Raw genomic sequence first — 14672 nt, 5'->3', positions numbered from 1 at the left:
GGTGGCTCTTAAAAGAGCCGTTGTGTTGACGTGGTTCGGTGTTGAACGTTTATCCGCCGAAGCCGTACAGAGTGCGTCCCTGGCGTTTCAGAGCGTACACCACATCCATGGCGGTGACGGTCTTTCTTTTGGCATGCTCGGTGTAGGTGACGGCGTCGCGGATGACGTTCTCCAAGAAGACTTTCAGCACACCGCGAGTCTCTTCATAAATCAGCCCGGAAATACGCTTAACACCGCCACGGCGAGCCAGACGGCGAATAGCCGGTTTAGTGATTCCCTGGATGTTATCGCGAAGAACCTTACGATGACGCTTTGCGCCCCCTTTGCCGAGTCCCTTACCGCCTTTACCTCTACCAGACATGACGCTGCTCTATAGAAGTGAAGCCGCTTAATAAAAGACACCACACAGAGGCCGAATATTTATCCTCCAGCTCTTGGACCCAATTGAGAACAGGCAAGGAGGCGGGTGTAAGACCAGCGCTCACACAATAGAACACGTTCATAGACAAAGAGAAAGCCACAGCTTTTAACTTACTAGTGTATTTTTCTGCTGCAATCTCTCTGTACACAAGGATTATTATTATTATTATTATTATTATTATTATTATTATTATTATTATTATTATTATTATTATTATTATTAGAGTAGTTATAAGTCTTAGTAGTAGTAGTAGTAGTAGTAGTAGTAGCAGTAGTAGTAGTAATAGTAGTAGAATTTATCCCAAGTTACACAAAGTGAGTATTTCAATAAAAATATACAGACCAACACCCAGCAATGTATGGAGGTTAGTAACAGCACTCTGTGGTTGTACAACATTAACCTGTACTGTTTAGATGTAAAACATCCATTTGAGCACATCTGTGGCTTGAGAACTGTATTCTATACTCCTAGGTCCACTACTAGGAGGCCCTTTCGTCTGGGTACATTATAAACCGAGCCCATGTTTAACCCTGAAAGTAGATTACAAGCAACACAGAAAGGAATGTAAATAAAACATTTAGGAGTCATTTTAACAGCTGTAAAACACAACATATTACAGAATCTATAAGGTTTATTGTCTAAATGAGCTATAATGTCTCCAAAACTAATCTCATTCTAAAACTCAGTGTCATTCACAAAGAAAGCTCATTGAAGTCAAAATTCAAATATCAAACGTGGGTCAAAACAAAACATCACTGTTCTACTTGAAATATTTAGTCAACACCGTCTAGACACAGGCCTCACTGTAAATGGGATCATTTGAACAGCTATGTTAGATTACATGTATATAAGTAGACTCAGTTTGTTATAGATAAACAAGACAACAGCTGAACAACAGAGTCTGATACACTGTACACTCGATTGTACTGAAAGCAGAGCAATGACGTGTGATTGTGATAGTTGTGTGTGATTGCCAGAATCTGGAAATCAACAAGTCAAGTCACCTTTATTGTCACTTGACTTGTTGATTTCCAGATTCTGGCAACATATAAACTGGTTATTAATCACTGTGACACACACACACACACACACACACACACACACACACACACACACACACACACACACACACACACACACACACACACAAACACACACACAGAGTTAAGTCCATATATATTTGGACACATGCAAAATCTTCATACGTTTGGCTATGTATGCCACAGAATAAATTGAAAATGGAAAAAAAAAATAATAAGATTCATTTGAAGAGCAGATGTTCAGCTTTAATTCAAGGGGTTGTACAAAATGATCAACTAAAAGGTTCAGGAACTGCAACCATTTATATGCGCAGTCTCCACATTTTCAGGGGCTCAAATGTAATTGGACAAATGAATATAATCATAAATAAAATGCCCATGGACATCACCAGAGACTAGGTTTCCTCCTTTCTGATGCTTTGCCAGTCCTTCACTGCAGCTGTCTTCAGTTAATGTTTGTTCGTGAGTCTTTCTGCCTTTAGTCATCTACTGTTTTCTTCCGTGGACGGCCAGGCCTTTTCATGTTGCTGAGCTCATCATTGCATTCCATTTTTTATGAGTATCTACCAAACTGTTGATCTGGCCACTCCTAATGTTCCTGCTATCTCTCTGATGGATTTGTTTTGTTTATGAAGCCTAATGATGGCCTGTTTGACTTGCATGGAGAGCTCCTTTGAAGAGATGATGTAGGTTCACAGCAACAGATTCCAATTGCAAATACCACACTTAGAATCAACTCCAGACCTGTTACCTGCTTAATTGATGAAGAAATAATGAAGGAATAGCCTACACCGGTACATGAAACAGCTTTTTATTTAACTGTCCAATTACTTTTGGTCCCTTGAAAAAGGGTGCTGGCTACTCTTAAGAGCTGTAATTCCTAAACCCTTCTTCCAATTTGGATTTAAATACCCTTAAATTAAAGCTGATAGACTTTCAGCCCACTATATCTATACAACTATAGCTTGAAAATGTTTTGGTAAATACCTAAAGAAAACTAATATTGTGCATGTGTCCAAATATATATGGACCTAACTGTATATGAAAATTGTACTCTACTTCTAAAGATTATCAGTCAAGAACTAAATGTATTGTTGCAATTTTGAAATTTGGCCAACAACATATAAGATCAAATAGTATTCATAACAGTGAAGTTTTAATTATGCAATTCATTTTTGTTAAAAGTAGTAGTAGAAGCAATATTCTAAAATGTGAAAAAAAAAAAACCCTACTACTACTAATAATAGTAGCCTGAAACTATTTGTAACCATTGTGGTTTTTTTTTTATTTTTAATACAATTTACTACTAATACCACCACAACTACTATTACTACTACTACTACTACTACTACTACTACTACTACTACTACTACTACTATCAGCAGCAACAGTACCTACTACTTAAGGAGCAAATTGTAGGAGCAAATAGAAGCAAAATTGGCAATCAAATATTCATCATGATTCTAGAGCTCTGCACCTGAGGTCATAATTAGCTCATAATAATCAACACTGGTGAATTTTGCTCTCTTTCTGTTTAAACACAAACACAAAACAAAGAATAAACACTTTTTTGTCCATGCTACTATATTTTAATATGTAATAACAAATGAGATAATAATAATAATAATAATAATAATAATAATAATAATAATAATAATAATATCCGGGGCCAGGTCACGGGGGCAGCAGTCTAAGCAGGGATGCCCAGACTTCCCTCTCCCCAGACACTTCCTCCAGCTCTAAGCGGTAGAAAATGGATGGATAATAATAATAATATTGATAATAATAATAATAATAATAATAATAATAATAATAATAATTCAGCCTTCTGTTTCTTTACTCAGTAAGGCAATAATCTTATTTTCCCAGCTCCAGTTGGACTCTGCTTCATTAAATATTCAGATATACAAATAGGAGATGACGACGACTACATGTGGTCTTTGAGTACAACATCCTCATCTTCAATACAACATTGTCAGACTGTATATTTATAATCACACCTTCCAGTGTCACCCACATGAGGATGAGGTTCCCCCTTAAGTCTGGTTCCTCTCAAGGTTTCTCCATAAGGGTGTTTTTCCTCACTACAATCACTTCAGTCACCTCAGGATTTCTTATTAGAAATAAATACAAACACATTTAAATACAAGTCTAATACTATCTTTGAGATTTTGTTTTATATCAATCTCTATATAACTATGTTGTGTTCATGTTCTGTAAAGCTGCTTTGAGACAACATTCATTGCTAAAAGCACTATACAAATATATGTGTATTTATTTATTTATTTTTAATTACTCTTCTTATCCCTGAACACAATATTCCTAAACCATTTCTCTAAAGCAGATTCACATTTACATATGTGATATATATAAAATATATTTTAATATTATACACACACAGTGAACTTTATACGACAAACACACACAAAGATAAAAAGTGCTCATTTATCAGAGAGAATGTGGTGGCTCTTAAAAGAGCCTTTGTGTACATTATATAAAATTGAGGTTTAAGCGCGCTCTCCGCGAATACGGCGGGCCAGCTGGATGTCCTTAGGCATGATGGTCACTCGCTTGGCGTGAATGGCGCACAGGTTGGTGTCCTCGAACAGACCGACCAGGTATGCCTCGCTAGCCTCCTGCAAGGCCATGACGGCCGAGCTCTGGAAACGCAAGTCGGTCTTGAAATCCTGAGCGATTTCTCTGACCAGGCGCTGGAAGGGCAGCTTGCGGATAAGCAGCTCAGTAGACTTCTGATAACGGCGGATCTCCCTCAGAGCTACGGTGCCGGGCCTGTAACGGTGAGGCTTCTTCACGCCGCCGGTAGCCGGGGCGCTCTTACGAGCAGCCTTAGTGGCGAGCTGCTTCCTGGGCGCTTTGCCACCAGTGGACTTACGGGCGGTCTGCTTTGTTCTTGCCATAGCGTCGAGCTGTGAACTTCACGGAGAGAAAAACACAATAAACAGCGCTGGCGAACGCTGTCTTTTTAAGCCCTAACGCCGCCCTGTTCTCATTGGGCGGGTGGAAAAGCACACGTCTGCCATTGGATAGAACGCGTTACGTCACTTGATGACTATTGGACCGTTCTCTGTCACGGACACAGTTCGAAATCCAAACCGCCCGCCCCTATTTTGCTGGCGCTCTCAGTAGCACAGCGCTTTTGTTTTGTCAGCAACCTACTGTCTCTTTGTCATTTAGAAAGCAGGATTCATTATTTATTATCATCATCATCATCAGTCATCCGTCTTTAAACAAGACCGGTTATTATTAGTGTTAGATTTTAACATTTATTTACATATTTTTTTATTAGTGTATTATTTGGGGAATTGTCTTTATAGGTTCACATTCACGGTATTAATAAAAACTAGGATGAAATTGCACTTTTTCAGTAAAAGTGGGTGGCTCTTAAAAGAGCCTTTTTGGGTGCTGAGAAACGCAGCGCTGAGCGAGTTTACTTGGTCTTGACGGCTTTCTCGGTCTTCTTGGGCAGCAGCACGGCCTGAATGTTGGGCAGTACACCTCCCTGAGCGATGGTCACTCCTCCGAGCAGTTTGTTCAGCTCCTCGTCGTTACGCACAGCGAGCTGCAGATGGCGGGGAATGATACGGGTCTTCTTGTTGTCACGGGCGGCGTTGCCAGCCAACTCGAGGATCTCAGCGGTCAGATACTCGAGCACGGCGGCCAAGTAAACCGGAGCGCCGGCACCGACGCGCTGGGCGTAATTACCTTTACGCAGAAGCCTGTGCACACGACCCACGGGGAACTGCAGTCCGGCCCTGGATGAGCGAGTCTTGGCCTTAGCCCTAGTTTTACCGCCGGTTTTGCCTCTTCCGCTCATCTTGTAGTTCAGATACGTTCTAAGAGCAACAACGAAATAACAGCGCTGTTCTTCTAGCACTCTGTGATATAACCATCAGGTCATCTCTCTTATTGGCTAAGATCCTTGTGACGGAAGAACCAATCCGAAACACGCCGTAGAATTCCAGGGTCAGTCCATCATTCTATTGTACGCCACACGCCCCTCCCACTCCCGTGTGTGTGTGTGTGTGTGTGTGTGTGTGTGTGTGTGTGTGTGTGTGTGAGAATGAATTAATTTAAAATAAAAAAAAAGACTAAATGCATATCATTGTAGAGAGAAAATATTTTGTCAACTGATTTATAATCAGTATCTTGATTATTCACTGGTTTTATATCTATAAAGCATATATTAGTATAGAAGAGAGTAAAGACAAATACACATGGATTTAAAATGTAAACTGTCCAATTCTCTCTAGGTGTTAATACTTACATGTGAAGGTGACTGTACAAGTCTGTAGCTGCCTAAACACTCGGTACAGAATCCACTAGTCATCATTTTGTGTATCATGTTTATCAAAATAGGAAACAGCTCTTTAAGAGAAAATATGGGTGGCTCTTAAAAGAGCCGTTTGAGGAGTAAAAAAAATAATAATAAATAAAAAAAAAAACAGAAGAAACACATTTACTTCTTCTTGGGAGCCTTTTTGGCTTTGGCCGCTTTGGGCTTTGAGGTCTTGGGCTTTACAGCCTTTACCTTCTTGGGGGTCGCCGGCTTTTTGGCCTTCTTAGGGCTCTTGGCTGCTTTCTTGGGGGTCGCCGGCTTTTTGGCCTTCTTCGGGCTTTTGGTGGCTTTCTTGACGGCAGCGACGGGCTTCTTGGGAGACTTCTTTGCTGCGGGTTTCTTGGCCGCTACTTTCTTGGGCTTCTTAGCCGCGGCGGGCTTTTTGGCGGCCGCCTTTGTCGCTTTGGGCGCGGCTTTCTTTGCGGGCTTCTTAACTTCGGTCTGCTTCTTATTCAGCTTGAAAGATCCAGACGCGCCGGTGCCTTTGGTCTGCACCAGAGTGCCTTTAGTAACGAGGCCCTTGACGGCGAGCTTGACGCGAGAGTTGTTCTTCTCTACGTCGTATCCGCCGGCAGCCAAAGCTTTCTTCAGGGCGGCAAGAGACACGCCGCTCCTCTCCTTGGACGAGGAAACCGCTTTGACGATGAGCTCGCCGACGCTAGGGCCTGTTTTCTTGGCCCTCGAAGCTGCCTTCTTCTTAGGCGCTTTGGCCGGGGCAGCGGCGGGGGCGGCAGCGGGAGCGACTTCAGCCATCTCTCTCTCGGAGCTAATAGTAGAATAAACGAATGTACCGCTGTACGCTGTGTAACACAGGAACCTTCCTCCTCTCGACCGGGGGGCTGGGCTTAAAAGTAAGCATGAGAACGTTGTAGACTCAACCTGGCCGTAGCTGAATGCCTGCGCTTCCGAGACACAGTGACAAGTGTGTTTTCTCACGGCGTTTCTCAGCGAAAATACGACGCTGCAGACAAGATCCCGAGCGTTCAGCAACATGTTTGTTGAGCAGGGACTTTGTTGCTCGCTACGAGCTCACGTCGGGTCTTGGGAAAAAGGACAATGTCGTGCAGCGAGCACAAAAGTGTACGGTGCGTCTGGGGCTCGCTCCGGCTTGCAGCGCATTTGGGGCGATGTGGCGTGTAAAAACTAGACAAAAAGAGGCACGGGGCTTGTAAGTCGTGTTTACTGAGTTGTGGGAGAAGCTTGTGAATGACACTGATGTATTTGTAGCGTTGAGTGTTGTGTGTAATAATTGTAACGGAGCTCCGTTTGTGCTGCGTAAAGCACATGTAGCCTATACTAGAGACAGACAGACAGAGTGCGAGTTGTGGGTGTCCAGTTGCGTGTGTCTTTGTTTCTGTTTGTTTGTTTGTTTGTTTAGACTTGTTGCTGTTGTTGTGTTCCCTTGTTTGTGCTTGTACCTTTGTCATGATCTAGTCTTCCACACTCTGGCCAGCCATGGCGCAAGCGCTCTCTCATTTACGTTCACATAAACGTATGAACAACTAGGACAGTATTGGACAGTTTACATTTTAAATCCATGTGCATTTGTCTTTACTCCCTTCTATACTAATATATGCTTTATAGATATAAAACCAGTGAATAATCAAAATACTGATTATAAATCAGTTGACAAAATAATTTCTCTCTACAATGATATGCACTTAGTCTTTTTTATTTTAATTTAATTCATTCTCTCTCTCTCTCTCTCTCTCTCTCTCTCTCTCTCTCTCTCTCTCTCTCTCTCTCTCTCTCTCTCTCTAGGTGAGACACCCTTCTCCCTGACAGCACTTAATAAAACGTCAGCTAGTGAAATTAAGAAATTAAACACTTATTTATTTATTTATTTATTTATTTATTTATTTATTTATTTAGTACCTCTGATTGAGTGATCAATTACATGAAAGTAGTTTAAAAAATAAGTTACAACAATAAAGGAATAAAAAGAATAAACTTTTCACAAATTCCTTATTAATCTTCAAAATGAGTAGAATTTTTTTTCAAGAATTCATTTCAAATTTTCACCTTCTAACATTCACTTTAAAAAAAAAATCACTAGCTCTCAGCTCAGAACGAGCTCTTATATGAAACATCACTTCAAATGTTAAAGTCTGTAATCCACCTGAATTGACAGTTCACAGTTTATCAGTTCATTCATATAAATATATGGACAAAAGAGAGAAAAACACCAGTGGGCAGAGAAATGACCCTGATATAGAGCTAAGAGTCCTGTACTTTTGGTAGTTTAGATTAGGGTATGCAGCTAGTTTTTCTATCAATTTCTTTAGCTCAAAAAAAAAAAACTACACGGCTCTGTTTTTAATTCTGTTCATTTCTTTACACAGTCCATGTTCTCCTACCTTTGTGAGCCTAGCTCCCCTGTCCCTTTGTGTTCTGAGTCCTCATGTTCTGTCTGTAATTTATCGTCAATTGGATCATTAAAGTAATAAGCTAAAGTACTGTAATAAGTAATAGCTGCTTTCCCCCCTCCTGAAATTTACATAATTTTCACCTCTTATATTAATAGATATGATATCAGTATATATTATTATTTGTGTAGCAATAAAGTGTCCACTTTCAGTAAATTATACTAATACAAACTTTGTCATTGAGCATGGTGATTATTCTGGGGAAGGAACAGATTGATATTTTGTCCTTTACCTGGCCTCTACTCAGGAGCGCTGCTTCTTTAGTGTCTTTTCATATAATAGTGAAGTCCTTTGGGGAGATTTTCTTTTTGCTGTTGTTTTTTTTTCACCCTTAAAATAAACATAAAGCTTCATAGTGTCTGGGGTTTTTTATATTTAATAAAAATCAATTGTAAACAATTGTAGACAGACATCCTTTAAATCCAGCATGTCTGTCTACAATTGTGATAATAATGTGGCTAAAAAAATAAAGCAAAAACATAGTGTAACATGTATACACAGTGTGTGAAAATCATTTTAGAATATTTTAAAATATTCTGAATATGATCTTCAGTCAAACCCAAGACCAAGGATTTTCATTCATTTTCTGAATTTGTCACATCAAAGGAGAACTTTTTGTTGGACCCAGAGTTTTAGTGACACAGTGTAAAGAAACAGAGTGAAAAGGAACTGAGTGAATAGGTTTAATCAAGTTAATATGAAACATAATTAGAATAGTGATAAAGAGCATGTCGAACCATGTAGACATTGTACATCTCCAGAATTGTGATTTAAAAACAAACGCACACACATTGGTTACATATAGTTGAAGGTTACTATTATTATTATTATTATTATTATTATTATTATTATTATTAGTAGTAGTAGTAGTAGTAGTAGTAGTAGTAGTAGTAGTAGTAGTAGTGTTTGTTTGTTTAACCCTGTGCTACTTTTGCACATTTTAGAATATTGCTTCTACTACTACTATCAACTGCTGATGATACTGTGGTTCTGGGTCTCATTCACAACAACAATGAGATCGCATACCTAGATGAGGTAGAGAGACTAACATCATTGGGCCAGGACAATTGTCTCTATCTGAATGTGAGCAAAACTAAAGAGCTGATTATCGACTACAGAAGAGACAGCAGCAGCCCTATACTCCTCTTATGATCAGCGGGACCCCTGTGGAGAGGGTGAGCAGCTTTAAGTACCTCGGTGTAAACATCTCAGAGGACCTGACTTGGACTTGGAGTATACATATTTTTCATATTTTATTCTTATATTTTCATTGTTTACTTTTATCTCATTCTTTCAGTGTTGTGTTTTTCTAATAAGTGCAATGTCCATGGAGCGGACCTGACTCACATTTCACTGCTGGCTATATATGCCCTATATAATTGTGTATGTGACAAATAAAAATCTTGAATCTTGAATGTTTCTCATCTCTGAAGAATGTGTTTGCAACAATCATCATAGCTTCTTTAAAAAACCTCCTCTTTAAAAAAGCTTTATCAAAAAAAGTGCAGTTGCTTTTTGTGATTTTTTTTCAGCGGCCTCGTGAAAAAAAGCACAGTTGTTTGACCAAAGCTGCCTTCAACCCACAAGATTTTTTTGTCCTTAATGTGCTGCCAGGTGGGTAGTTAGCATTGAAACTTTCGTGACACGTACTGAAGTGTCTTGCCACATTGTGCCGCTTTGCCGTAGCAACAGTTGACCTGCAAATGAGACGCACTTTTCTTTGACTGAAGTAAAAAATAACTCTTTCTCCCATGTGAAAATGTTATGTTTTCTGTCGCTTTTCTGCCATGTTTTTGGTGGAAATTTTTCTAATGGTGTTCAACTTGTATATGTTATATTTAGGCTAAATATCAAACTTATTTAATGATATAACATTAAAGCAGCTTTCAGGCCCCAGGTGGTCCAGCCGCAGGATCCCGTGCTCTCATTGCCATGGCCCGTGTTTTATTCCCTGGCAGGGCACTAACCCAGCCACTGAAGTGTTAACACTGATTCCTTTTTGGGTGTTTTCTTTATCACTGTATCCTTCAGTTCAATGGTGGACACAAACTTCTGATTCATTCTCTGCCTTCTGTGTGATTACTTCCACAAGAGACATCAATAATGTCTAGAGTTTTATTTATTTATTTTTTTCAAGCAAAAACATAGCTTATACAGTACCAAGGGCTCCTAATTATCTTTCAAACACTACCATAAGCAGTCAAATAAGCTAATGGCTATAAAAAAAAAAAAAAAAAAAAAAAAAAACAGCTTAATATACTGTAATGCTGGGGTGTGATATCCATCAATGTTACAATATTTTAAAAATACACAAAGTGTAGCTGTGCTTTACAGCTATGTGCTAATAATAAGCAGTTTATTTTAATATCTAGCTAAAGTGATTGTATTATTCTTCTCTAAAATATAATATGCTTATTACAAGTTTGTAGGGTTATGAAAATCCAATTAGGAAAGGCATACTTCTGTTCAGACAGTGTTTCTTGCCATTTTTAATTCAGGCCTACATTTTATTTATAGTGCTTGTAGTGTATATATATATCAAGCCCCAGCACTGTTGGACCCTTGAGCAAGGCCCTTAACTCTTTGCTTGAGGGTCAGATGCATCATGACTGTCCCTGCGCTCTGACCCCAACCTCCAAAAGCTAGGATTTGCAAAAATGATTAAACAATAAACACCTGGTTTAAAACAGGTCAGTTCCTGGTCTGACCGCTGGATGTCGCCATTACATTCATTTTACTGGGGGGGTTTAGAGGTGACGTCATTTGTAAGCTCTGAACCACGTCTCGGTTAAGAGTTTGTTATTAAACTCGTAATTTCAAGATATTATATTTATTTTTCGTGTCATTTTATTTTTCATTTCATTATATTATTATTTTAACTTTGCTGAGATTTTATTAAATGCTTTTCACTATACTAAAACAGATTTTGCTCATATATAATATATATTTGATTAATACAGGCTTCTTCATGAGCTAATCTGTGCACCAGGCTAAGCCTGATATGTGTCCTAGAATTATACTTGCAGGAGCTGAGTGATCATATTGAGGATGCCAGTGTGGAATGCCACACTCTCTTTATTCCTGCCAAATCTGGCAAAGAAGCAGCGACACAGATTGAAGATGGAGAGGTACAGATAACTTCTTCATTATTTGTCCACATACGAATTTTGTTGCTTAATAAAACAGTTTTAACAGGCTACTTTTTAACAGGTTTGTGTGTTGCGACATTACTCCCAAAAGAGAAATTGAATATTTCTTATATGCCTAACTTGGCTGTGTAGTTGTATAAGAAATCTCCCTAGCAGGGTTTGATTATGGACAGAGGATGAAACAGCAGAACCTATTGTCATAATATGGGTGTCAAGCTGACCTTAAATTCTGATTATCTCATACAATGTGTAAATATATACAGTACATGTAGAGACAATTAACATTATAACGGATACATTCCTTGTTGCATGTGTTAGTGTGACACTTATGCACAAAATGACAAAGCAACCAGTGATTATTCATTTTGCTGACATGAGTGACAGAAATCACTGTCTACTAGATTCAGGTGTGTCCAGCTGCATGACAAAGTTGAGAAACGTTTAAAGTTTATGCAAATATTGAACAAATTGTTGCAGTGACTACCAATGGCAGTGAAGACAGTTGAGTGCATGTGATTCATGGCAAAGAACACAAACTGCTTCTCCTTCATCTACTATAATATGATGCCAAACTGAAATTTACTGTATATACAAACACCAGATCTCCCTCCAGAATCTTTCATTTGATCAAGAAAAATGATTTGGAATGCTAGTTGCTCCACTCACTGATAAACATTATTCCTATAGCAACCAGTAAAAGAAATGACCACTGTAGACTTTATTAGACAGCGACTGTAGATTTGCAGCAATAAAATCACTGTATGTGTGAATGTAGCTTAATATTTAATAGCATCTAATAGAAATGAAGGGCAAAGTCTAGTGTAACTTAGTCTTGGAGTTTTGAGGTAAAAACTCTTATTAAGAAGGAAATGTATAGTTCAAAATTAGTGTAAATATCATAGATAAGGTTGTTCCTAATCATGTGTCTATCACTTTGATGTCTGCAGAAGAGACAACTTTGAAACTTGCAGTTGCTCAGATAGATAGAATTCAATATATAGAATTACATAGAAATTATTAATATAAATTAAGAAGTAAAGCAGAAGAAAGAAATCATTAATTAGACATTAGAACATCAGTCTCATTGTGGAGCATTTCAAGGCTAGAGATATTGACAAAAGTGTTGGACTAATAAAGTTGGTGTCTTTCTCGGTTACAGCTGTTTGACTTTGATCTAGAGGTTGAGCCAGTTGCACGTGCTGGTAGGAAAGACCATGGAGCAAGCTTTGCTAGAAGTACTGGAGAAAGAAGAGCTCCCTGGGTTGAGGGCTCAACAGCATGCATTCCAGGAGTTGCATAATGCTGAATTGGTGGAAGTTCAACGACTGGAGGAGCAGGAGAGGTGCCACAAAGAGGAGAAGGTACGATAAACTACATCATGCCCAGCTGGAATTCTTATTTTGCCCATTTTCCATTTTTTAGAAATGATAGGGGCAATCTTCAGTAGTTCTTGATAGATAATAAATATGAATTAGAACTGACAATATTTGATTTATCTTCAACACAATTGTGAAACATCTTCTAAATGCAGGCCTGGAGGATTAAGCAGCAAAGGATGGTGTTGAAGAAAGAAAGAGAAATAGCTGAGAAAATTGCTGCTAGAACATTCACCCAGCATTATCTTGCTGACCTGCTTCCTTCAGTCTATTCAAAATTGGATATTTCGAGACAATGGATATTTCTATGACCCAGTGTAGAGAGGTATGTTTCTAATTTACTGTCATTAAAGTATTAAATACTAAAAATGTTTTAATAATATCGTATTAATTCTTCCAGGCCATCTACTTCACACCAAAACTAACATATAGTGTATAAATTTCTATTGTCTTCTGATCAGCCAGGAGAAACAGACCAGATGTAAGACTAAACACTTCTGTTCTCTGTCTTACAAGATTGGACTAGTGTTGCAAATCCTCCATAAAGTGACGTCTTTACAGCAACGTTCCTGGGGAGAAATCTGTAATACCATAATGTTGATACTCCACCAAATCTTTCAGTAGATATTCAATTTATTAGATAATGAATTAAACAAATAACACAATGTAGGTATTTATGCGTGTCAGCTATTTGATGTGTCTAAATAACATGTCATTATAGGGATTTAGCCAATATAAACACTGTTCTAGGGTATTTCCAAAATTGAATGAACACTACCTATTTAAAATTAAATATTTGCAAAATATCAATACAAAATGTGTGTCAGAGAAGACAGAAAGCATTTAACCAGGCAGGTTCATGCTGTTCCAAGATGTACACTCGATCAACTACCAAACCATACCTTTTAATATTGTTTTTATTCTCACATATTTGTACTAACATAAATACAAAAAATTTGTTCCAATGCTGTGATCTCATGCCGCTTGCAGTTCTTTTCCCAATTAGGCACTTTGTATGCTTTAACGTGATATACTCTTTTTCTTTATATCAGATATAGAAACCGGACTCCTTCCCTGGCTGGTGGCAGAATTCAACAACACTCTGGAAAAGCAACAAGTTACAAGAACAGTGCTTGACAGTGAGTATGCATTTACCATTCTACAGTAGCTTTCATATTCTATACAAATACTATTTTATTCTACTCTACGTCAAATGTGAAGTTTCCTTTAGATGCTGGCTGCCTTTAGTTGATTGGATTTCTCTAAAATCTTTGCTCATAATCCTGCAAAAAAATCATAATTCATAATTTTATAAAAAAAAATTCAACTCAAACTCTTCATATTTTAAGTGCTTATCTGTGCACTTCTCTGCGTGCTTCTGTGTGCATGCTTCTCTTTGTGTGTCAGATTGTTGGTGTGTGCTTCTCTGTGCGCTACTTTGTGCATGCTTCTCTGTGTGCTTCTGTGTGCGTGCTTCTTTGTGTGTGTTTGTGCGTGCTTCTGTGTATGTGTTTGTGCGTGCTTCTCTGTGTGTGTTTGTGCGTGCTTCTGTGTATGTGTTTGTGCGTGCTTCTGTGTATGTGTTTGTGCGTGCTTCTCTGTGTGTGTTTGTGCGTGCTTCTGTGTATGTGTTTGTGCGTGCTTCTCTGTGTGTGTTTGTGCGTGCTTCTCTGTGTGTGTTTGTGAACACTTCTCTGTGCGCTTCTCGGTGGGTGCTTCTCTGGGCGTGCTTCTGTGTGTCTTTGTGTGTGCTTCTCTGTGTGTGTTTTTTGTGTTCTTTTCTGTGTGTGTTTGTGTGTTCTTTTTATTTTCTAGTGCTGCTCTCCCCGCTCTGTCCATGCATGCACATGGATTTTTGCCCAGTACAGAACCATACCGCCAACACTAAATGTATGCTATCATC

At 38.7% G+C, this 14672-nt stretch overlaps 3 protein-coding genes and 1 pseudogene across 3 annotated transcripts; 1 reads left to right on the top strand and 3 right to left on the bottom strand.

The window, feature by feature from the left end:
* Positions 1 to 4483, bottom strand: LOC113649480 (histone H3). Its single transcript, XM_027157305.2, has 2 exons — positions 3972 to 4483; positions 1 to 370 (listed from the first exon to the last, which is right to left on the bottom strand). Exons 1-2 carry the CDS (start codon positions 4377 to 4379, stop codon positions 50 to 52), a joined length of 729 nt encoding a protein of 242 aa, XP_027013106.2. The 5' UTR covers positions 4380 to 4483; the 3' UTR covers positions 1 to 49.
* Positions 4484 to 4855: 372 nt separating this feature from the next.
* LOC125140710 (histone H2A-like) lies at positions 4856 to 5495 on the bottom strand. Its single transcript, XM_047809947.1, has one exon. It carries the CDS (start codon positions 5294 to 5296, stop codon positions 4910 to 4912), a length of 387 nt encoding a protein of 128 aa, XP_047665903.1. The 5' UTR covers positions 5297 to 5495; the 3' UTR covers positions 4856 to 4909.
* Positions 5496 to 5566: 71 nt separating this feature from the next.
* LOC113649469 (histone H1-like) lies at positions 5567 to 6651 on the bottom strand. Its single transcript, XM_027157288.2, has one exon. It carries the CDS (start codon positions 6569 to 6571, stop codon positions 5939 to 5941), a length of 633 nt encoding a protein of 210 aa, XP_027013089.2. The 5' UTR covers positions 6572 to 6651; the 3' UTR covers positions 5567 to 5938.
* Positions 6652 to 6711: 60 nt separating this feature from the next.
* Positions 6712 to 14308, top strand: LOC113649502 (annotated as a pseudogene).
* Positions 14309 to 14672: the final 364 nt, after the last annotated feature.

The sequence above is a fragment of the Tachysurus fulvidraco genome, chromosome 1, assembly GCF_022655615.1.
Source record: "Tachysurus fulvidraco isolate hzauxx_2018 chromosome 1, HZAU_PFXX_2.0, whole genome shotgun sequence".
Lineage (NCBI taxonomy): Eukaryota > Metazoa > Chordata > Actinopteri > Siluriformes > Bagridae > Tachysurus > Tachysurus fulvidraco.
The sequence above is the reverse complement of the archived record's forward strand: the minus strand, read 5'-3'. Positions and strand labels throughout refer to the sequence as shown.

Coding starts and splice junctions, on each gene's coding strand:
- LOC125140710 (XM_047809947.1), bottom strand. CDS start 5,296: ATGAGCGGAAGAGGCAAAACCGGCGGTAAAACTAGGGCTAAGGCCAAG.
- LOC113649480 (XM_027157305.2), bottom strand. CDS start 4,379: ATGGCAAGAACAAAGCAGACCGCCCGTAAGTCCACTGGTGGCAAAGCG. Junction 371..3,971: donor GTATTCGCGGAGAGCGCGCT/TAAACCTCAATT, acceptor TCACTTCTATAG/AGCAGCGTCATGTCTGGTAG.
- LOC113649469 (XM_027157288.2), bottom strand. CDS start 6,571: ATGGCTGAAGTCGCTCCCGCTGCCGCCCCCGCCGCTGCCCCGGCCAAA.